The 22,185-nt window shown below is 30.4% G+C and overlaps 7 protein-coding genes across 8 annotated transcripts; 3 read left to right on the forward strand and 4 right to left on the reverse strand.

Moving 5' to 3' along the window:
- The first annotated feature begins 3,554 nt into the window (after window positions 1-3,554).
- Window positions 3,555-5,026, forward strand: LOC141527309 (tyrosine-protein phosphatase non-receptor type 9-like). The gene has a single exon (XM_074242719.1). It carries the CDS (start codon window positions 4,009-4,011, stop codon window positions 4,984-4,986), a length of 978 nt encoding a protein of 325 aa, XP_074098820.1. The 5' UTR covers window positions 3,555-4,008; the 3' UTR covers window positions 4,987-5,026.
- A 140-nt stretch (window positions 5,027-5,166) lies between these two features.
- On the reverse strand, window positions 5,167-6,490 carry LOC141527308 (tyrosine-protein phosphatase non-receptor type 9-like). Its single transcript, XM_074242718.1, has one exon. It carries the CDS (start codon window positions 6,267-6,269, stop codon window positions 5,265-5,267), a length of 1,005 nt encoding a protein of 334 aa, XP_074098819.1. The 5' UTR covers window positions 6,270-6,490; the 3' UTR covers window positions 5,167-5,264.
- A 206-nt stretch (window positions 6,491-6,696) lies between these two features.
- LOC141527310 (tyrosine-protein phosphatase non-receptor type 9-like) lies at window positions 6,697-9,668 on the reverse strand. The gene has a single exon (XM_074242721.1). The coding sequence runs from the start codon at window positions 8,252-8,254 to the stop codon at window positions 7,286-7,288; it is 969 nt and encodes a 322-aa protein (XP_074098822.1). The 5' UTR covers window positions 8,255-9,668; the 3' UTR covers window positions 6,697-7,285.
- A 116-nt stretch (window positions 9,669-9,784) lies between these two features.
- Window positions 9,785-11,102, forward strand: LOC141527449 (NF-kappa-B inhibitor cactus-like). The gene has a single exon (XM_074242936.1). The coding sequence runs from the start codon at window positions 10,373-10,375 to the stop codon at window positions 10,859-10,861; it is 489 nt and encodes a 162-aa protein (XP_074099037.1). The 5' UTR covers window positions 9,785-10,372; the 3' UTR covers window positions 10,862-11,102.
- Window positions 11,103-13,259: 2,157 nt separating this feature from the next.
- Window positions 13,260-16,822, reverse strand: LOC141527689 (deubiquitinase DESI2). Its single transcript, XM_074243290.1, has 7 exons — window positions 16,595-16,822; window positions 16,201-16,372; window positions 15,743-15,930; window positions 15,597-15,669; window positions 15,430-15,523; window positions 15,214-15,355; window positions 13,260-15,143 (listed from the first exon to the last, which is right to left on the reverse strand). The coding sequence occupies exons 3-7, from the start codon at window positions 15,863-15,865 to the stop codon at window positions 14,967-14,969; spliced, it is 609 nt and encodes a 202-aa protein (XP_074099391.1). The 5' UTR covers window positions 15,866-15,930; window positions 16,201-16,372; window positions 16,595-16,822; the 3' UTR covers window positions 13,260-14,966.
- Window positions 16,823-16,959: 137 nt separating this feature from the next.
- On the forward strand, window positions 16,960-21,249 carry LOC141527682 (transmembrane channel-like protein 7). Its single transcript, XM_074243279.1, has 4 exons — window positions 16,960-17,078; window positions 17,203-17,764; window positions 17,847-18,097; window positions 18,298-21,249. The coding sequence occupies exons 2-4, from the start codon at window positions 17,590-17,592 to the stop codon at window positions 20,209-20,211; spliced, it is 2,340 nt and encodes a 779-aa protein (XP_074099380.1). The 5' UTR covers window positions 16,960-17,078; window positions 17,203-17,589; the 3' UTR covers window positions 20,212-21,249.
- On the reverse strand, window positions 20,237-22,184 carry LOC141527691 (ribonuclease H2 subunit C). Of its 2 annotated transcripts, XR_012479225.1 has the most exons (4): window positions 21,950-22,184; window positions 21,652-21,884; window positions 21,484-21,577; window positions 20,237-21,401 (listed from the first exon to the last, which is right to left on the reverse strand). XR_012479225.1 is itself a non-coding variant. In XM_074243293.1 (3 exons), the coding sequence occupies exons 1-3, from the start codon at window positions 22,095-22,097 to the stop codon at window positions 21,548-21,550; spliced, it is 411 nt and encodes a 136-aa protein (XP_074099394.1). In that variant the 5' UTR covers window positions 22,098-22,184; the 3' UTR covers window positions 21,426-21,547. The 2 variants fall into 2 exon arrangements, 1 of the variants encoding a protein (XP_074099394.1); XM_074243293.1 differs by lacking the exon at window positions 20,237-21,401 and having other exon boundaries at window positions 21,426-21,577.
- Between the last annotated feature and the right edge of the window lies 1 nt (window position 22,185).

The raw sequence follows: 22,185 nt of genomic DNA on the forward strand, positions 1-22,185 counted from the left end.
TAAATATTAGGATTTTATAAATTAAATTAACAGATTGAAATTATTATAAATGCCTTAACATTAGAGGAAGAAAAAAAATAAAGAAAAATGAATAAAAAAAATTTTATATTACGTCGTAATGCAGATCCAGGCATTAAGAAACTAAAAACGCCCAGTGTGAACATTTATTAGACTAAGCATAATAATTTGTTGCAATTTTGATTAATAATTATAGAGAATAAGACGTTCAAGATAAGTGATTCGATGCGATCAAATGCAATGTCAATATATTCATATATTATATTTATAATAAAATATAATATTATTAAAAAAAAAATTATGCGTTAACAAGTCCCATCGAAAATCATTTTGCAATGTTAGTTTTTTTTTTTTTTTTTTTTTTTTTTTAAATTTGTGTACAAACATATTTTTACAAAATGTTGGCTTAATTTTTATAATTTGATTTTTGCACCGCAATCTTCGTTAAATTCCACAATTTTAAAAATTTTATTACAGTCGATACAACTAGAACTAAATAACCGAAATATGATTTTATGTGTATTAATAAATACGTGTGTGTAATCATATAAATAAATAATTATACGTTTACTTTATTGAGATGTAATTTTTGTTCAAAAATTATATTAGTAATTTTTGAACAGAAATTAACCAAATGGATATTTTTAAACCTCCTCGATTTTTTGTCCACGGTTATCTAACTGTAGTTGTATAGACTAAATCTCTCACGCTCACTCAACTAATTATTAATAAATTATTGCTAGAGATTAACACTAGTGATAAAGTGTGGTGTCAATTGATTAAGATACACGATTTTTTATGTTTTTTATACTGGTAGTTATCTCGGTTCGATTGAAGTAGAAAAACTAAATAAACACGATCAATTATAAAAATGTCCATTGGTATTAGTTATATAATAAAAATAATAATTAATATTTATAAAATAATACAACCCATAATGGAAGTAAAACAGATAAATATCATAATAAAAATTGTGGCTTCCATAGAAATAAAATTTTTTAAATACAAATAATAATTAACAGTAACGTTCAATGTTTAGGCGTCGAAGTCAACGATAATTGTATAACCGTAACAAATGACTCAATTAATATCTATAATAATAATTAATAACAATTACTATTGAACTGTTCTTGTTTATACAATTGAAATGATAATAATAATAATATTAATAATATTAATAATAAATATATATTAATAAATTTTACAACAACGTCAGACTGATTGCGGACAATTGTCCATGACCATATATAAAACATAACAAGTTTTAATAAAATTCAATATATCACGTTAAAGATTCCGAGCATTGAACATTTATTGAAATTAATAAACAAAATGATAATAATTAAAGAAAAAAAAAATGAAACCTTGTTTGTAATTTTGTAAATAACTCTGTACTAGTAATTTACAAGAGAAAATTTTTAATTAAGTTGTATTTTAAATTTTCACAATAGCCTAATTACTTTTAAATAATTTCAATTCAGTCTTGATTGTAAAAAAACGAAAAGAAAGATACAAAAAAAAAGTTAAAGATGCATAATAATTTAAACGAAATTAAAAAAGAAACAGTGTGTTGTAGCATAATTAGATTTAAGTAATTGGATAAATTTCCTAAATGAAACAATAAAAGTAAAATATAAATTTTAATTAAAAAATGTTCATCTTAACGCAGTAGTATAAATAGTTATAAATATATATATATATATATATATATATATATATATATATATATATATATATATATATATATATATATATATATTAATTATTAATTGCTTGGGTTACTTAAAAACCGAGCAAAATATTATTAATTAATAATCTGGTCTTATTAATACAGCATTTGAGATAAAAAGGCAAATATAGTTTTTAGTAAACTTATTTATGGCTCTTGTGCATTGTTCAAAGTATTTATTGATACCAATTATAAATAATTATTGCTAAGAAGATGATTATTATTATTATGGTGATCATGGCGATAATCATGTAATGGAATTATTGTAATTTAGTTACGGCGTTGTGTAACTGTAAATTTTTTTAGAGATAGACACAAATATTTAATAAAATAATTCTTTTTTTTAACATAGTTGCGTTACAACGCATTTCAACAATTATATATATATATATATATATATATATATATATATATATATATATATATATATATATATATATATATATATATATATATATATTTTCATTTTTTGTTTTATTAAGTATATATTATTTAATATGCAGCACAGAGAAAAGTATAATCATAAAATATATTTTGTCTTTTTTTTTTTAAACCTTCTTCAATAAATTTTAATTAAATTTTAAATAAGGATCTCATTCATCCGAATGTTTACTGTGTACTTAAAGTTAATGTTTAGATCTGATTAAATCATTTACTCTTAAATTAACACTGCGTTATCTAGAGTTTGTTTTATTGGGACTGATTTTATTCGGATCAGCGAGACTTTACTGTAGTGATATAATTAATTCATAAATTATCCTTTGATTAAATGCTTCAATACAATTATTATGATTCATATTAGACACTTTAATTATTGCCTAATGCATTAATTTAAATCAATACTTTGTGATGACTCAATAAATAATAAATAATAAAAATAATTTTGATATTTTTTTTTTTTTTTTTTTTTTTTTTTTACTATTTATTAGTATCAGAAAAGAAAAATAATGAAAATTAGTATTGGAACAATTAAGGCTAAAGTGGAGAAACTGAAGGAATACTGAAAGGTCTTGGAAAAAAATATGTGAGGGAAGAGGGAACTAGAGAAGAATGATAAAAAATGATATTCAGTCAAGAGAGCAAAAATTAAGACCGATGTGGTGCCAATCCAGGGAGAAAGGAGGTGTTTTAGTGGGTAGTTTGGCAACGAGAGTCCCACACAGCGTGCGTAAATGCATTTCACCTCCTTAAAAAAAAAAAAAAAAAAAAAAATCTGTAGTTGTTTCAACGAAAAAGTATATGCATATGATGTAGTTGCAGCTTTCTCATTGAGACAACTACAGAAAAATGGAAGAATTTCATAAATGTATAAAATATTCAATCATATATAAAATATTTTATATATTTATGCATTCGTTCATTTATTTTTTTTTAGATTTATATCCATAAAAAAAATATATATATATATATATATATATATATATATATATATATATATATATATATATTCTTCCCGCATTTGTTACTAATAAAAGTTAATGAATAAAAAAATTTTTTTATTTTTTACTAAAGTTTATATTAGTAAGCATAAGGGGGATATATATATATATATATATATATATATATATATATATATATATATATATATATATATATATATATATATATATATATATATATATATATATATATATATATATATATATATATATATATATATATATATATATATATATATATATATATAATTATACAGTATAAACTAAATTTTTCAAAATGTGTAAAGATTTTGGAAATATTTTATTGGCTACAATAGTGATATCTATAAAGCATTAATGACGAATAAAATTCAAGTTCTAAGAGCTTTCGAAATAATGAATTTTAATTATGAATTAATTAATTAAACATACACCAATCAGTACTATCAGAAAAGCAATGACAAAACTTGTTTTTCTTACTTAAAATTCATGCGTCAGCTTATACCGTTAATATTTTCCGTAAATGAAAAATCTCCGTAAATTCTTATCTAAATAATGACGAAGTTTGTTATTGTTTAGCTGCTCGGAGAAGTAACAATTATCCTTTATGAGAATCATTACAAGTTTATTAGAATGATGACGTAAAGTAAGGTAATGTCTTGGTTTTTCCTTGTATTTTGAATACGCCTATGTTGGTGTTTCCAAGTAAACTTGGGTCAGGGTATTTATTTAAACATTGAAAGTCCTTTATATACAATAGGACGAATAAATACAAAGTCATTTGTAATAACATAACCGCGACGGCAAGTGCTTAATTTTATATCAATCTTCACCTTTTTTAAGATGAAAACCTCGTGCTTTAAAACTCTGAACGCCTCAGAGCTGCTGGAGATGACAAATGATCCGAAGTTCTGCAGGCTCGTCCTTCAAGAACACGCAAAAGTGATGGAAACTCCTTTGAGGGGCACAACTGTTCAGTCTTCAAGAAAAGAAAACTCCAAAAAGAATAGATTCAGCATCATTCCGTGTTGGGATCATTCGCTAGTGATTATAAACGGGCGGGAAAGCTTAACTTTTGATGAGGGAGACGGAGATGGGGATCCTTCGCGATTAGAGGAAACGTCGGAAGGAAACACAGATACTTACATTCACGCGAATTACGTCGACGGCTTCGCAAAAGCCAATAAATACATCTGCGCCCAAACGCCGATAAAAGACACCTGGGACACCTTCTTCAAGCTGATTTGGGAACAGCAATCGCAGGTTATTGTGTCGCTAACAGATATAGACAGAGATCACGAGAAAAGTTACCATCTTTGGACCCTCCCCAATGGCTCTGAGGCGACCTTTGGAAGTTTCGTTGTCAAAATCCTTGATGTCAGAGAAGAATTAAGTTTCACCAAAATCCGAGTGGAGATCACTAACCAGATTACGGAAGCTTCACGGGAGATTATCAATTTTTGGTTCACTGACTGGCCCGATAATAGCATCCCCACTGGTATGGAAGAGTTTTTGGAGCTACGAAATAAAGTCAACGAAGAGCAATCCAGACTGATGAAGCAAGCTGAAGACGATTCTCGGACCCCAGGGCCTATTGTGGTCCATTGTTCCACCGGAACCGGCTGGACGGGAACTTTTTGTGCCATCGACAACGCGCTAGAACAACTTGATAGGGAAAAGGAAGTTTCAGTTGGTGATGTAGTTATCAAAATTAGGAGCCAAAGGCATTCTAGTGTTTTCCTTCCGGAACAATATGCGTTTTGTTACTTAATGTTGAGATATGTGATTCTAGAAAAAACCAAAAACAACCTGTTGAGTTGATCAAAGGACTTAAAGCTCGGGTAATTAATTTTTAAAGAAACACTTAAGTGAGTTAATTTAAAACTTTTATTTAGTAGTATTATTCCACAAGTGCTGTTTCAATAATACGTGATAAGGAAAATAGGTACTAACAGTAATTCTAAAATAGTTTTCCTTGTCAATAAAATAACAAAAGTGTACAATATATATATATATGTGATCTAATTTACAAAATAACTACAATTAAAGCGTATGTCATTTCCCAATTATTTAAGTTAAGATTTAAAATAATTCTATAATTAATTATTTTTTAAATTAAATAATTTTGAAATAGACAAATTTTTAATTAAAGACACAGCATGACTAGTAGTTCGTTTTAGTAAATCAACATCCTTTCTTGGGCGAAATAGATTGACATATTTTGCTAAAACTCTATAACAGAAAAGGTAATAATGAAAATCAGCGAGAGAATTATGTCTTTGCTCCCGAATTTTGACCACTGTGGATGCTAAAGAAATAATTCCAGTGTTATTATATTGCGATATTTCAATATCTACAGCACAGAAAGCAGCAGATCTATCTACACCCATTAAAGAATGCACAATAATTGGAGGGCTACAATACTTGCAACCTTCCTGGATAAGTTTCGCCTTTATTTCCGCGTGATTATGCCTCACAGCTAATACAAAGTTCAAAACGTCCTCAAGACTAGCCGGTAACTTCATATCAGACCACGCAGTGAATGCAAAATGCAACACTTCTTGACTTGCAGGAGTTCCATCAGTCACTTCCAGGGTTGTTAAGATGTACGTTGACTGAATGTCTATTTTTTTGGTTTTTATTGTAAATTTTTCGCAATTGAGGGTTCCTTGCATGTAAAACCAATATGCGTCATAGACTTGGTGGTTGAACACTGATTTTTCACAAAACATGACGATGATCCGTGAGTGGTGCATCCAGACAGTGCGCCACAGATCATAGTTAGTGTGGTGCATGGGAGCTTGCATGCATATAAATTTCCGCTCGTGGTTGTAACCATCAACATAATTTGCATTTATGTAATCTTGGCGTTTCTTTTCCACAGGAAGGACTACTCTGGAGTGGTCGAAACAGTTTGGGTACTTGAGTCTGTTTAGAGGTTTATTTGCAGCCTTCTGACATTCTTGAAACGTTCCACCCACTGGTTTGGAAAGAATTGCCTTGTGTTCTTCCGCGGCAATTTCCTTAAAGTCACTTTGTCTCACAAATTCCAGGAGCTCCTTACACTTAAGCTCACGAGAAATATGCGAAATGTACGAATACATGTTCACTCGAAACTGGTTTTATAACGAGTAATATAATTATTAATCCGTACTTGGTTTTATAAGGAAAAGTCTACCAGGAATTACGTTTGCCATGTTAGAAATTTCAGGCTCGCATCCTTATAATGCACTTTTATAGGTACCGCGAGCATGTGTCACCGCGATCACATGTACCTTGATGATGTCAATACTAATAAACTTTTTAAATGGGGCCCAGCGACATGTCAGGATGTGTAGGAAAGGCCTATGACGTCTGGTAAGAAGAGTTTTCTGTTAGTCATGCGTCAGAGGATATAATTTTTAGTCTACTTATATAGTATGTAATTATATGTAATACCTGTGAAAATTAATTAGTCAAAACTATCAAGTTAGTACTAACAAAATGTCGCTACCGGCCCCATACTCAATCGTATAAGATTTGCATAGCGCGTTTAAAAATAAAATATTTCTCAAGTGAGGTCAGTACCTAATTTGACAACAAATATGAAGATATCTTGCAAAGTGCACAGTGATAAGGTATCTAGGGTCACAATGTTTATTTTTAATAATTTAAAATTCCTAAATTGAGTGATAAGAGCGCTGATTTACCCAACGGTTGCTACACTAAATGCGTCATTAATTAAGTCTTTTTGTGTAATCCCAAATTAGGTGGCCTTTATATTGTTTGGAACAATTATATTGTCAACCTAATTCCATAATAAGTAGCGTGTAAGTTTGCTTTGCAGTATGAAAGTCTAATTATAATTTTTCTTCATTAGAATGAAACAATGACTCTGGTACAATTTAAATACTGGTTTATTTAGGACAAATTAAATAATGATAATTATTATAGCACCTTTAGAATAATAGTTTGTACATTATAAAAAATTGATAAATAACTTATATTAGGGCTAAAAATTATTACTAAGGATTAAACATTTATATCACATATTATATAAACTATATAAAATAATATTTGAAGTAAAGAGATCGTTCTACAGTAAGGAACAACTTAAATTTTAACTAAGCTTACCAATAATTTACTTGATTAAATTTTTTAAATAAGAGACAACTTGTTGGACAGAATCTGTCCTTATTAAAGGTTTCATGTCGGCTGACGTTAAGTACAATTTAACCGCTTCATAGCAGAAAAAATACTGGAACGGATTGAACAGGCTGTGGGACCTTTGTTGCCGAATATTGGAGACTACGGACGGAATTGAAACAGTTTGTGTCTGATTAAACTTGGAAATGCTGATGTCGACCACGCAAAAGCAGGGAGTCCTTCCAAGCCCGGCGTTACAGTGCACAACAATTGGCGGCGGCTGGGAGCGTTTGTGTCCAATCTGTAGCGAGTTTTGATAGAGTTCGCTCTGGCACTGTCTGACCTCCAGGACAAAGTTCAAAAACTCTGACGTATTTTTGGGCACGTTGTGGTCGGGCCAAGCTGTGAAATTAAAATGTGTCATCGTCTGGGTTGCTCCAGTTCCATCCGTCAGCACAAGGGTTGACTTAACATAATGAGGTAACCGCTCAACGTTGGTGGTCGTAATTTGAAATTTCCCCAACCGGAACGAAGATTGTTCCGCGTCGCTCCAGTACGGGTAGCATTTTTCTCGGCCATTTTCTTTCTTTTGGGTCAGCATCACGATAATCTGCACTTGCTCCATCCACAGCATTCTATAAAAATCGTAGCACGTGTGACGAGTCGGGGCTTCTCCGCAAATAAATTTCTTCGTGTATTCAAATCCATCAATATAATTAGCATTGATGTAGTTTCCTCGGTTCCGCTCCGTCGGTAGTATCACTCTTGAATGATCGAAGCACACAGCGTGGGCGAATCGGTTCAAACTTCTATTTTCTTTTTCAGCTTTAAACGTCCCTTCTACCTCCTCACTGATAACCCTTTGATGTTCTGCATCGATAACTTTTTTGCAGTCGGTGCGGTACATCAGCGCCAGGAAATCTGCGTACTTCAGCCCCTCATATGCCATTTTCTTTGCCGCCATTTTCACGTTATAAATTATGATTTAATTTGTAGGAACAATAATTAATGGATCTCGTCCTATCTTCACAATGGTTAGCCAATGACTGTAACAATTTTATTAACCTCATGAAATTAATACAGGTATTTTTTCCGCAACACTAATACCGTTTTGCCTGGTTACCAATGATGACACATCAGTGTGATTTCATAAAATGTAATTAAATATAGAATAATTATAACTGTTTCCAATAAAATTCATGATATTAAATTACTTCTATTTGTGATGATGGTTCGATGAACAAACGATGCCGCAACATGTTTCAGGACCGTCTATAATGTGATATATGATAAAATGTACACGCGTGGGTGTATAAATATAGAATTATACGAATTTTCCTGTTGATAATATATTAGACAAGTCACTTGAGCGAAAAATTAGCGTTAAGAAACATTTTATTTCAATTTAATTATAAAGATGTAATAAATTCACCTAATTATGAGGTAGATAAATTACTGTGAAATAGGTTTTATCTCAATTTTATTTGTCAAATTATAAAGTCAAATCAAGAAGTCTATAAAATTAGTAATAAAACGTATGCAAATAGGCTATTAAAATTAGTTGATTAATTTGTTTACCAAAAAAGTGGCGCTTTTTTAAAAACCAATTTCTTAATGAAGATCAACGTAAGTATCGTCAGTTCTGGGGATTGATTGATCTTATCTATTTATTAATAGTTTATAATTATCAATATTTCATAAAAATTTTGAATATTATTAAAATGGAACAATAGTAAGATTTTGTTTCAAGTATAGATTAAGGAAGGAGCCCCGGAAGTTACTCAGGAACCAGTAACTGCTCACTCCATATATATATATATATATGTAAAGGAGCTAAGTGTTCAAATATTGTGACCAATAGTTTATGTTTAGAAATCGTAAGTTAATCTAGGCAGCTAATTTTTTTTTTTTTTAAATATTTTACTATTTTTTACATTTTACTATTGTTATTTTTGTTTGTTAAATTTTAAAATTGTGATTAATAATTGTAGTAAACTAAACTTTCGACTGATTTTATTCTTTTCATCATGTTCCGTTTTCGAATGCTTAATGGGTATCGAATGAGAAAAAAATGTGAGTCATACAAATTGCATTTATGCAACACGAAACCAATTTGAAAGACAATTTTTTCTGCTGGATTTAATTATTTTTTGTTGCTACAAAATGCTTGGAGATTTTCGAAAAGAAAGTTGAGAGATAGTTTTTAGTTTTAATATGCGTATATCCTGTTATAAAGATGACATACAAATCATAATAGAATTTTAATCTATGAAGACAGATATTTTCTTCAAAATTTACAAGTGATTAATCAATAAAATAATAGTTAAAAAATATATTTTATAATTTTATCAATTGTTTAATTATATTAGTAGAAGATATAGGAGGGATATATATATATATATATATATATATATATATATATATATATATATATATATATATATATATATATATATATATATATATACTCCTCCCATATAGACTACTAATATAATGTACTATTTAAATAATAAAACATTTTATCAAAAGTATATGATGACTTGAAGAGTCATCGCATTGTTGGGTTAATTTAAAAAAATCCCTGACTTTCTTGACCCTCGAAAATAAGCAAAAAAACCAATTTATAAGCTACTAGCCGTCCGCCCCGACTTTGCACGGGTATTTAACAAAAATTGGAGTTTTAGTAAGGATTCCTATTTTTTTTTTAAGAATATGAATATAGCCTACGTTACTCGGGGAGAGTGTAGCTTCCCAACAGTGAAAGAATTTTTTAAATAGTCTTAGTAGTTTCGGAGACTATTCAATGCAAATAAACAAACAAACAATCAAATATTTTCGCTTCATAATATCAGAATAAATTGAAGTGCTTAATGTTTACGCCAAACGTTGTTGATTGAGATAATAAAAATAAAGTGAGGAAAATAGGCTTTGGGTTTTGCCAACTATTTAATGTATTATTTATCGGTTGGTTCCCGATTAGGAACACATATAAATATCGCTCTATCCCCCCTGAACTATCAATCCCCCAACGAATTTCTACGAAATCAGTACTGAAGACTCAATTGAAGAAAAAGTGATAAAGATGGAGTCCGACCTGATTCTACAAATGCTGAGCTCCAGGAATGCTTCGGGTGGAAACTACTTTCACGAAGCATGTCAAGCTGGCTCATTAGCTCTTCTTCTGAGGGCGGCAGAGTGGATGAATCGACCAATCCCGTCGATCTTGACTGTAAGAGATTACGATGGTGAGCAATGCACCCATATTATCGTGAAGAACAAGGATTTTTGTACGAAAGAAATGATGGAAATCGTCTTGAACCTTGGGGCTGACATAAATGGCCAGGAATGGCTCGGTGGTTCCACTCCTCTGCATTTGTGTGTTTGGGAAAGGAATTACGAGCTCGCCGAATGGCTGTGCAGGGCACCAGGTATCGATCTCGAGGCTACCAACTACGCCGGGCAGACTGTCTATCAACTTGCCTTAGAACGAAAGGACAATCAAATAATGGAGATGATTAAAAGGGCCGGAGCCAAGTGCGATCCTTTGGAATTGAAAAATTGTGATCAGTGATAAGAATTAATGTATATATAGTGATGTATAATGTTGTGTGAAAGAGCTGAGCTCAAAGAGGCTATAACAGTTTACGTTTAGAAATCGTAAGTTAATCTAGGCAGCTAATTTTATTATTGTTTTTTTTTTATATTTGTTCAAGTTTAAAATTGTGAGTAATTATATTTTTTAATTTTTAAAAATAAGTGTCAGCACTTTTTTGTTCTCAAAAGGATCTCGATGGTTTACTAAAACAATTAGATTTTTCATAGATAATAGCTCGAATATTTTTAATGCGTAGTGTTTTAAAAAAATTAAAACAAACGTTAATTAATTTAATTAAATGCATATGATGTAAAATAACTGACTAATTTAATTCTTCACGACTTTGTTACCTTTAAAAAAATTCTTTATACACATACGACGTAGTAGTTTTCTGCTACCAAAAATTCCTGACCGGTTCTCCATATTATACTCAAATAGCATGGCTATGTTTAAATCATTTTCTTGGGCAGCCGCGTTGGCTGATTGAAGATCTTTCCTTTACCAGCGCCGCGTATGTGATTCAAAAATAATGTAGGCCGTACAGTCGGGACAGCGGTCTAATGCCGATCAGAAATTTTCCTCATCCATAGACATGAAATACTGCAATTAAAATTGTTAACTTGAATAAGAAAGGCAAAGGTTTAAAGATAGTTATGTATCTAAAGAAGAAATACCTTTAAAATGGACATAGATTTTTCTTCCTTTGTGGGTTTTGCAATTGACAGATTCCTTAAGAGCCAGATTGCTGTCGTTTTCTTTATGCAATTTTGGGGAAACATAGCATAGAAAGGATCATTCGGTTTTGTCTCGGTAGGTCGCTTACCAATGTAAGATGTCATGTTTGTTTTAAGCTTTAAATAAATAGTTGCAATTAGTTAAAAGGTAACACTTAACTAAGACGTATAGAATTTTTTTTGTAACTTAATAAAATATTGGCACAGTATTTAAAATTAATTAGAGGCACTTACTTCACAAGTACAGTTTAACTCGTCGAGCTTTCACAGTGCAATGAATATTTCTGTACATTTTCAAAATTAATAACATCATTTGCATTTATACTCGCAACAATTGAAATATGGATCTATAGAGACCACTTACAAACCACGTGAATAAATAATCCCATTTGTTTGTGGAACAAATAGGTGAAATTAATTGTCACTCAAATATATACTGTATGTACTGACAATAAGGTTTATTTTTTACTAAAAATTTGGTCTTCATTATAATTTCGATGTCGCTTAAAGTGTCATACAACCTTAACCGCTGAAAGGCATTCATTGTATATGTATTTATTAGGTGATTCAACTAGAGAACAATAACTCTATTTTGGGCGCAAAAACCCAATTTTTAAGCGCATCGAACGGGGATCGATTTCAAAATTTTTTACCAACACTTTTGTCCGCTAAATTTTTTTATTTTTGGCTATAAAAAAATTATTTTGCATTTGAAAGAAAATAGTTGGGGCAAAATTTGAAATTTCGACATGGAGATTTTTGCTGGTAAGCCCTCCATACAAATCAGTAGGATTTTGTACTAAGTCGACCTGTAAAGTACGCGAACTGGAAATTAAGGGACTTGGAAAAAAAGTCGTCAGCGAAATCACGGAAGAAACTTGTTATTGTATCAGAATAGCACAGAATTAATAGAGCAATTTTATTGGCTACAATAGTGATATCTATAAAGCATTAATGACGAATAAAATTCAAGTTCTAAGAGCTTTCGAAATAATAAATTTTTATGATGACATTGAAAAAAATAAGATCAATTAATTTTATTATATTAGTAGGAGATATAGAGGGGGTATATATAATATTAAATATAAATTAATATATATATATATATATACTCCCCCCCCCGCCCCTCCCCCATATCTCCTACTAAAATAATGTAATACTTTTTAAAAAATATTATTTTAAATGATCTAAATATAATTGATGACAAATCATTTAATATCATTCATTATCAAGTTATAACAATAGTTATTAATCATAATGAAAGTTATTAATTGAAGATTTATTACAAATGGACTTTATATCAAATGTTGTTGCTTGCTTCGTTAAAAAAAAGTCTATTTAACAATCTATAAATATTTATTATCAAAAGACGTTATTTATAGACTAATTAGATAGGTAATTTAATAATTATCCAACACTATAGTAGTGATATAATTTATTCATAAATAATCCGTACAGTAGAAGCTCGCATATCCGAATCAATTATCTATTATCTTAAAGTAATTTTCATGCGGAATAATTTAAAGAATTTTTTATAATTCAGCTGAATTAAAAAAAAAAAAATATTATCTAGAGCCGGTTCGGATAATTGATATTCTTTGTTAATATTATTTATTGGCAGGAAAAAAAATAAATCTTAATATTTTTGAATGTTTTTATTTTATTACATACTGGCAGTCTTCATACTCCCATATTTTAAAAACTCAAATGATTATATCAGATTAATTACTACACTGAAAGTTTTTACTGTCATGAACATTAATACTTAATTTATACAATTAATATTAATTTCATCGATAAGTAAATTATTAATATAATTTATTTTGTTTTTTTAATTAATTACAATTATCGATTTATTTAACTTTTTCAAATCAATTTATATCCTTTTCTATAAATGTATAATTGTATAAATTTGTTATTGAAGTAATTTAAAAACTTCCTTAATTCATTTATATATAATGATTAATGATACATTACTAATGTGTATCGAACTACAGTGAGAAAATTAATCAATGTTTTAATAATTATAATGTGCGTACAATTAATTGAGATATGTGAAAAATAAACAACGTAATTTTTTTTTCTTTTGCATCGAGTGTATAAATTAATACATAATTGACAGTACTAGATGCTTATTAAAAAAAATACTAGTTAAAAATTTATGGCGATTGTTACTATTAATTATTATTATTATTATTATTATTAATATTATTATTTATTAGTATTAATATTAAAAAATGTCTACACAACATGCAATCTTCATCATCATTCATCACTTCTTATTCGGTAGTAATTTTACTAAATTTTTTTCTCCATTTTTCTCTGTAACAAGTAACATCATATGTACGCCAGACAACGATTTATTTATATGAATAATCATTTAATCTCATATTTTTCTATACAATCGCTGTATTCAACGTATTGAAATTTTAATTAACAGCACTGAGTAATTGAGACTCAAGTTAAATGCATTGAGATTTTAAAATAAAAAAAAATACCTGCGGAAATAAAAAAATATAATTAAAATATTAATAGAGAGTACCGTGCAAAAAAATGTTATGTAATTAATTAATTAAAAAAAAAAAATAATAAAGGTAGTTCGTGTCTTACTGACGTTTGGATGCCCATCACAGAAACGTTCTAAGTCGCAACTGACATATTTGTTTAAAGTATTGGACGCGTGAATTCCTTTAATTCACTAGTAATTATTATGAAAGCTATTTCTTTACAATAATTAATCATTTATTATTATTAATACAAATTTACCTTAAAGCATGAGCTACAGTACTTATTATTTTTATTTTTATTTATTTATTTATTAAAAACAAGGAAAAAAATTTTTTTTATTATTATTATTATTTATATGTACTCATTTATAACCAGGAAGCGAAATATCTCCGTGTACATAAATTTTCTGTCTCAATATTATCCAAAAAAATTTGCATTTCTCAGTCTCCTAATCACTTTGATTTGTAGGCATGTTTTTTATTCATTATCATTATCATTTAAATTATTATTATTTCGTTAATCAACTATTAAACTTCGACTGTTTAACAAATAATTATCGCTTATGTTTACGCTGCTGATTTTACAAATACAACGTTGCAAGGAAGGCATTATTTTTTATTAATTATTATTTTAGTTTCGTTACTTTGCTTACTCGTTAAAAAAAAACCTTTGCTATCCGAACGTCAGGTCCGTTACAATGATGGCCAGTGCACCTTGAATTAATCCAGGAGATACGCTACTTAGCTTATATTGTAGTGTTGGTGTACAATTATCTAAAACGTATGGCTCTTGCGACATTTCAAAATGTTACACTCGCTATCATCATCAGAAGCTAAATGTTACAATGAAGTTTCCGAGTGCTGTGTACTGTCGCGGTGGTTTACGTGGCTGAGAGAGTGAGTGAGAGCGTCTGGGGTGAGCCACTCTTTTGGCAAACAGCGCTGGAGGAATGGGACACATGAACTGAAGTATGCCAGTCGGTTTACCCATCCAGGAATTTCTTGGCCGCACAAAATCTAAAATTCATCCCCAGTTATTAATAATTAACCAACTAATTAACCAAATAATAAATTAATAATTCAATACTTGTGTCAACTGTCCGCTGAAATGGTTACAATTTTTGTTCATCAAGTGATAACGATCACCACGAAAGTCTTTTCCAAGCTCAGAAACAATTCTGGCTACATCTTCTTCCGTGAAATCGGTGTAGCCAATATGAACCGATTGTCTAAAATTAATAAATAAAATTTAATTTAATTAATTAAAAAATTTAAGTGATAAAAAATATTAAATTAAACAAACCGAAATCTAAATTGTTCTCCTAGTTCATCAGCGTCACGTGGTGCTATTTCAAAGATACCAGATATTGGGAGCGAGTGGCCACCATAAGCATATTCTAATAATAAATAATTAAATAATAATATAAATTTATTATTTATTTAAAATAATTTTAGAGTAAAAATACATACCAACACCGTAAATTTCAACACCTGAATGGAAGACTCCTAAGCCGATAGGTGTTGTGTACTCATTCATCCAATACTATTGAAATAAAAAATTTACTTTATTGAAATCAACTAAAATAAATTTTTAAAATAATATTAGTGAGATTTACCATGTCATAAACATTGAGAATAATTGGTTCTCTAGCCATTTTTGGAATAAGTTCCTCACTATCTTGTGGGTAGCCAAGACAGCTTGGGAATGAGAGGTTGCAGCTAAAACCTGACGGAAACATCACAGTGATACAAGATTTATCTTGCACACTTGTCGTGTACCACTATATTTTTAAATCCAGAGCACCTAATAAGCAATAATACCGCTAAATAATTACACTACCTAAATTAATAAGCGTTAGCGTAATGAATATTTATCACCAGCATATCGAGCTAGCGTCTTACAGATTACAAACAAAAATAAGTAAACAAAAAATTCAAATAAAACGTCTGTCTGTCTACTCAAGCATCGGCATTAATTAATTAATTAATTACTACTGTATTATTAAATTATAATATTGATAATAAATATTATAAATTATCAGTAGCATTAAATAATACTAAAAGTGTATATTACCTTATGCCCAACGTACGAGTAAAAACAATTTCAACAGCTCTGTTTACTATCGACAGTCAATTTTCTAAAGCTAATTAACAAAGAGGACAACTTTAGACCAGGAAATGAATAAAAATCATTAATCTCCATGAAACAACCGTCAAGAGTGCTCGATATCAATAGAAGAAGTAACCTACAAACACAAATACAATTATATATATTATGCTTATAAACATATATACATTTTCTATTATTAAAAATAATTATCAGGTTTAAACTGTTCCCAAAAAAAAAAAAAAAAAAAAAATATATATATATATATATATATATATATATATATATATATATATATATATATATAATAATAATAATAATTCAATAAAAATAAAAATAAATAACTTATATTACTATTTACCAGTCAATTCATTAAGCTTTAATTTATTTATCCTCCTGATTAATTAAGTTACTAAAAAAAAGTGATGTGTCAATATTCCGCATAAGGAGTCAGCGTTTTTACATTATTTTATCTCTATTCACAAAATTTTCGATTCACTGGCGTTGTTAAAAGGCTTTATTGATAATTATTGCTATTTGTTTGGTTTTTAATAATTATTTTTACCGTAAATTGTAAATATATAATCGTTGATTTATTTACTGTACACAACCGAGTTATTATAGACAACCAGAGATTTATAGTAAATCTAAGGGGTGTTTCCATGCAAGCTGAATCAGCTGGACTGTGTATATACGTACATGTCAATAAGCGTGTGAAATGCTTGGGTGTGTAGGAATGTGCACAGTGTGTATTGGTGTCTAGGTGGTGTTGGTGATGCTCCGAAACTCGATGTGTCATTGGTTTCTGGTGGTGACGTACGTGTACATCAAATGGCGGTTTAATTGTATGTATTTACTTATTATTTAATGTATAAACAATATTGTTTAACGAGTGTATATGTGATTAAGATGGATGAATGTACAATGTAATATATTAAAGATGATATGTTTTATTTTATTGATGCGTAGGATGGATAAAATGTAACGGAGAATTGGAGAAATGTATGTATCCAGGGAGTACTTGGCAACGAGACGTCCGCCATCACAGTGTCATTTTTCTCATTGTTGTTAATAAATAATTTGTGAAAAATAGCTGCTAGCTGATGATGTTTATCGGTAACAATTAATCTCAAGAGTCCTATTGTGTGCTGTAAAATGACAAGTATCTCTGGGTACGGAAGTGATAACAAAATGTTATCGGGGCTTACTCAAAAATTAACGATCAAGATTGATAAATCCAATAATTATTGACACGTTTACTGACAACAGATGCTCATTTTAAACACTGACAACTCTCTGGATTAATTTAATTAATTAATTAATTAAAGACAAAGTTTTGAAAATTATTTTTTAAATATGTCGGGAGGTGACAGAAAAAAGCGCGGCGGTGACAAAGGACAAGGCTGGGAGGAAGCTGGGGCTGAATTTTATCAAGAACGTTATCCAGCTGCTATTGAGAATGACTTACAGCAAGCACTACGTGATCCTTCGCACATTGCGACTCTGTTGCCGAGTAAAAAGTCACGCGTTGGTAAGAATTCTTTCATTATCTTTATTTGTTTGCTTGTTAATATTTATAATTTAATATTGAAGTAATAAAATTTATTTTTAAGCGACCGCTAAGAGGATAAGAAACGAACCGAAAACAACAATGAGAAGACGCACCAGCACTCGGTCTCGGTGTGCAACAAGCACGGCCAGACGAATGTCAACAAATGCCCCGAATATTGATACCGCTGTTTCAATGCTGCCAGATTTATCTGAAAATTTATCGAATGAAGAACGCACTTGGGAGGAAATAATGCAGATAAAGGCAATGCCCGTTTGTATGGCGCAAAAGATACAATTGAAGAGACAACTACAGGTAATAGTTTTGTTACAACACTCACACATTGTCCACTTGGTCCATCCAACTAAAACAATCGCCAACAGTACCAACACACACGATAAATATACATACTGTCCCCATAAAAGCTATTCTACACTTTGTTAATTAATCAATACTTTCAATACTATTGATATTTTTTATTCTTTTTACACTAAAAAATTTTTATAATATTCCAGAATGCAACAAAGTTAAGACTCCAGGGCTTCGAGCAGCTCAAATGGCAACGCAGAAAAGCCTGGCAGCAGTTTAAAGCCCGGATGAAAGAAACTTACGCTAAAATGGAACTGTGGAGCACGAGTTTAAAAAAAATAGGCGGTAACTTTGGGATGGGAATCGTCGCATACTTTTTATTTATAAAATGGCTCATGTTTCTCAACATCACACTCTTTATTGTGATATTTACGTTCATAATACTGCCAACAATAGTGTTGGTTGAGGAGCAAGAGCCTTGCACGGGGAACAGTTCCTCCAGTGTGTCTTGTTCGTCGGAGGCTTACTGGAATTCCTCAGAGTCTGCGAATACATTCGTCGATATAATGCAGGCTCGTGGAATATTGGAGCGCACATTACTGTTCTACGGAGTGTACACTAATCAGATTTATGGGAAAAACGGAAACGGCACTTACTACGATCTGCCTTTGGCTTACATTTGCACGATAATTACAGTGACTCTTATTAGTTTGATTGCAATAATTCAATCGGCAGCTAAAGGCTTCAAGGAGCGAGTCGTCGAGGGTGAGGGACAGTTTTATCAGTACTGCAATTTAATATTTGGTGGATGGGATTTTTGTATTCAGAATGAAAAAGCCGCGGGGATAAAACACAAAGCGCTTTATAATGAAATCAAGGCTTTTTTGGAAGCAGAGAGACTCGAGGAGGAGCGGCAAAATCGTACACGCGAGGAGAGAATAAAATTATTTTTCGTCCGTTTGATTGTTAATTTGCTGGTTATTCTGGTACTGAGTGCCTGCGGAGTTTTCATATACTTTATAATAGAATTGTCATTTGATAAAGTAGAAGACCCGGGTTCTTCGCAAGCCGAAACCTCCTCTTACATATCCATTGAACGTCTTGTCCAAATAGCCTACGAGTTTTTGCCCTACATCTGTATCGTCGGATTGAATATAGTGGTACCTTTTCTGTTTCGCTATCTGGTGGCTCTAGAGCACTACAACCCGTTATTTGTCGTCAGATTAACACTATTTCGAATCGTCTTCCTGCGTCTCGCCTCATTGGCGGTATTGCTGACAAGTTTTTATAAAAAAATCTCGACTCCCGAAGAGGACGATGAGCAGCCGCGACATATGAGCAACGCGAATCATCACCGTCCTCAGTGCTGGGAAACATTCGTCGGGCAACAATTTTTTAAACTTTACCTTACGGATTTTTTTACACAATTTTTGGTGACATTTTTTATAAATTTTCCTCGTTCGCTGATTGCCCGACACAGTGAAAATAAATTCATCCGGTTCATCGGCGAACAGGAGTTTGATCTACCAAGACACATTTTAGACATCGTTTACTCACAAACAATTTGTTGGGTCGGTATGTTTTTCGTACCAATACTGCCGTTGATCTCGACAATCGGTTGCTTCTTTTTGTTCTACATTAAAAAATTCTCGTGTCTGGTAAACAGCACGCCCTCGAGCCAAGTTTACCGAGCTAGTCGCTCAAATTCGCTGTTTATGTTCGTGCTGTTGGTGTCTTTTATTCTGGCGATAAGTCCAGTGGCCTACTCAATTGCCGAAATAGAACCATCGAAGTCGTGTGGTCCATTCCGAGGTCTTCACACTGTCTGGGAATTGATCATACAGACATTCTTACGTTTCCCCGAGTGGATACGCAGAACTCTATTTTTTCTCGGAACTGCCGGGTTCGGAATACCCGCTTTCATCGCTCTTTCATTACTTCTTTACTATTATCACGCGGTTTCGGACGCGAACAAACACATGGTCGTGGTCCTCAAGAACCAACTGGTCCTCGAGGGACATGACAAACAATTTTTACTTAACCGACTCAGCGCTTTCATTAAACAGCAGCAAGAGCAATCCAAGTATCAAGAGCAAGCTATTGATATGAATAATTTTTAGTTGGTTGTAAACATTTTTCAAATAGTTGTTTTAGTTTTTTTTTTTTTTAGCGTATCTAGAGCATAGAGTTATGTGAAAATGGTCAATGTTTATGTAATGTGAATTTGACAGCGTATTCCGGACGTACAATGTAAAAATTATGCACTACCTTAGAGGAAAAGGTTAATCAGTAGTACACATTATAAAAACATTCCAAATTCTCGACGTGATAAAAATTATACAAACCTATTTTCACACTAGATTTTATTTAATTATTAATATTCAATGTAAATATTTATTTATTTGCCAGTCAGGCTTTGAGATAAGTGTTTTAAGGCACTCACTATGTCTAGTCGACTTTATTATAATAATGATAATATTGTAATTATTATTATTATTATTATTATTATTATTATTATTATTATAAGTAAGAAGTGTAGCATTTAGATCAAGTCTCATGCTTTGTATGTTCTGATAAAATATTTAAGGTAGTTGAGGTATTTGTAATTAATTTAAAATTATTAGATTATTTATTATTTATCGATGGAGTTAGTAATGAAACAGACTGAACCTCAACTATCTTAATGACTGATATTTAATCACTATTTATTGAAGAAAAAAAAAAATGATGAAGAAAAATAGTATTTTATCAATACACGTTATTATTGCGCACATTTAAAGATTTTATTGGATAAAGAAGTAGTGCAATATATAATTATTATTTTTGTAGTTTAGATTCGTTTTATGCATCTGCATTTATATTTATATCGAATATGTATCGAAGTAAGTGATATTTGAAAATAATAAACGGCTGCTCTGTTATTACGATATTGACTAAAAATAAACTTTTGTACAAATTTTATAAACTTATATACGGAAGCTTATATAACGAGTCCAGTATAAATAATTATTATTAAAAATTACATTTTTTAAAATTCAATTTGTAGATATAAACAGCTATCATGTAAATTAATAATTCTTTAATTTTTTTTTTTTTGGTAAGGTCATTATATGAGTAACAGAGAAATAAATTCAGTATTTAATGGACTTAAAAAAAAATAGCTTTTGACCAATTTTTGTTGGATAAATAAATTATTTGTAATAGTATTATTAAGACCAATGCCATCCCGTGATACTTGTATAAAAAAAAAAAAATCCTTTTTTGGGCAAGATCATGTACCAGTAATTATTGATGTAGAATGTAACTGAAACTATTTAATAAAATTACGCCAATCTCCTAAAAATTATTTTTATTTTACTTTAATAATATTTAATTAAATTTTATTTATTTACTTATGGTATAAAAAATAATTATAAAACTTCATAAGGCCACAGAAATCAATAAAAATAAAATAATTCAACTTGACTCTTCAACCTGAGAGTGGAGCTGCAATTTAAAAACAATATTTACATAATTGAATAATTATTTTCTTAATATTAAAATAGAAAAAAAAATCTCACGGCTTCAGCAATGTCAACCCAATCTAATGCAGCGTCAAATGCGTCATTTTTAGACGGAAGTTTATCCCAATTCCAGTAAGTAAACTCTGTAAAAGACTCCGTAGAGTTAAAAGTCCTCTTAAGGTCAGGATTCACAGGTTTCTTTTTTTCGAAAAAAACAATTCCCTTGTATCCCTCGGGAACGTACAATTTTTTTCCATGCAAGGGGTATCCACGAAAGGACGCATTAAAATCTGTAAGCCAGTTGTATCAATGAGTAACCAAAATAAAATACTTAAAATTCTAACCTAAAACTCACAATCATCGTCAGTTTTCGTGATGTACGGCGTAAAATACTTGGAAACGTTTGCTGGTCCAGTACGGTTAATTTTGCAAGGCACCGAGTGCACTTGGCTATTATTTTTCCCGTCTATATGTTGTTTTTTAATTTGCAAGCGTACCGACATTTTAATAAAAAAATTCACTCAATTATTAACCTTTATTTCAGAACAGGCTGGCGTAAATAACAATTTTTCCCGCAATTCTTGCTAACGT

This window comes from Cotesia typhae, unplaced genomic scaffold (assembly GCF_013202065.1).
Source record: "Cotesia typhae breed Kobodo isofemale line unplaced genomic scaffold, CoteBio_Ctyphae contig_4, whole genome shotgun sequence".
Lineage (NCBI taxonomy): Eukaryota > Metazoa > Arthropoda > Insecta > Hymenoptera > Braconidae > Cotesia > Cotesia typhae.

Coding starts and splice junctions, on each gene's coding strand:
- LOC141527309 (XM_074242719.1), top strand. CDS start 4,009: ATGAAAACCTCGTGCTTTAAAACTCTGAACGCCTCAGAGCTGCTGGAG.
- LOC141527308 (XM_074242718.1), bottom strand. CDS start 6,269: ATGTATTCGTACATTTCGCATATTTCTCGTGAGCTTAAGTGTAAGGAG.
- LOC141527310 (XM_074242721.1), bottom strand. CDS start 8,254: ATGGCGGCAAAGAAAATGGCATATGAGGGGCTGAAGTACGCAGATTTC.
- LOC141527449 (XM_074242936.1), top strand. CDS start 10,373: ATGGAGTCCGACCTGATTCTACAAATGCTGAGCTCCAGGAATGCTTCG.
- LOC141527689 (XM_074243290.1), bottom strand. CDS start 15,865: ATGTTTCCGTCAGGTTTTAGCTGCAACCTCTCATTCCCAAGCTGTCTT. Junction 15,524..15,596: donor TGTTGAAATTTACGGTGTTG/GTATGTATTTTT, acceptor ATTTATTATTAG/AATATGCTTATGGTGGCCAC. Junction 15,144..15,213: donor TCAGCGGACAGTTGACACAA/GTATTGAATTAT, acceptor GATGAATTTTAG/ATTTTGTGCGGCCAAGAAAT.
- LOC141527682 (XM_074243279.1), top strand. CDS start 17,590: ATGTCGGGAGGTGACAGAAAAAAGCGCGGCGGTGACAAAGGACAAGGC. Junction 17,765..17,846: donor GAGTAAAAAGTCACGCGTTG/GTAAGAATTCTT, acceptor TTTATTTTTAAG/CGACCGCTAAGAGGATAAGA. Junction 18,098..18,297: donor AATTGAAGAGACAACTACAG/GTAATAGTTTTG, acceptor ATAATATTCCAG/AATGCAACAAAGTTAAGACT.
- LOC141527691 (XM_074243293.1), bottom strand. CDS start 22,097: ATGTCGGTACGCTTGCAAATTAAAAAACAACATATAGACGGGAAAAAT. Junction 21,885..21,949: donor CACGAAAACTGACGATGATT/GTGAGTTTTAGG, acceptor ACTGGCTTACAG/ATTTTAATGCGTCCTTTCGT. Junction 21,578..21,651: donor GGGTTGACATTGCTGAAGCC/GTGAGATTTTTT, acceptor TTTAAATTGCAG/CTCCACTCTCAGGTTGAAGA.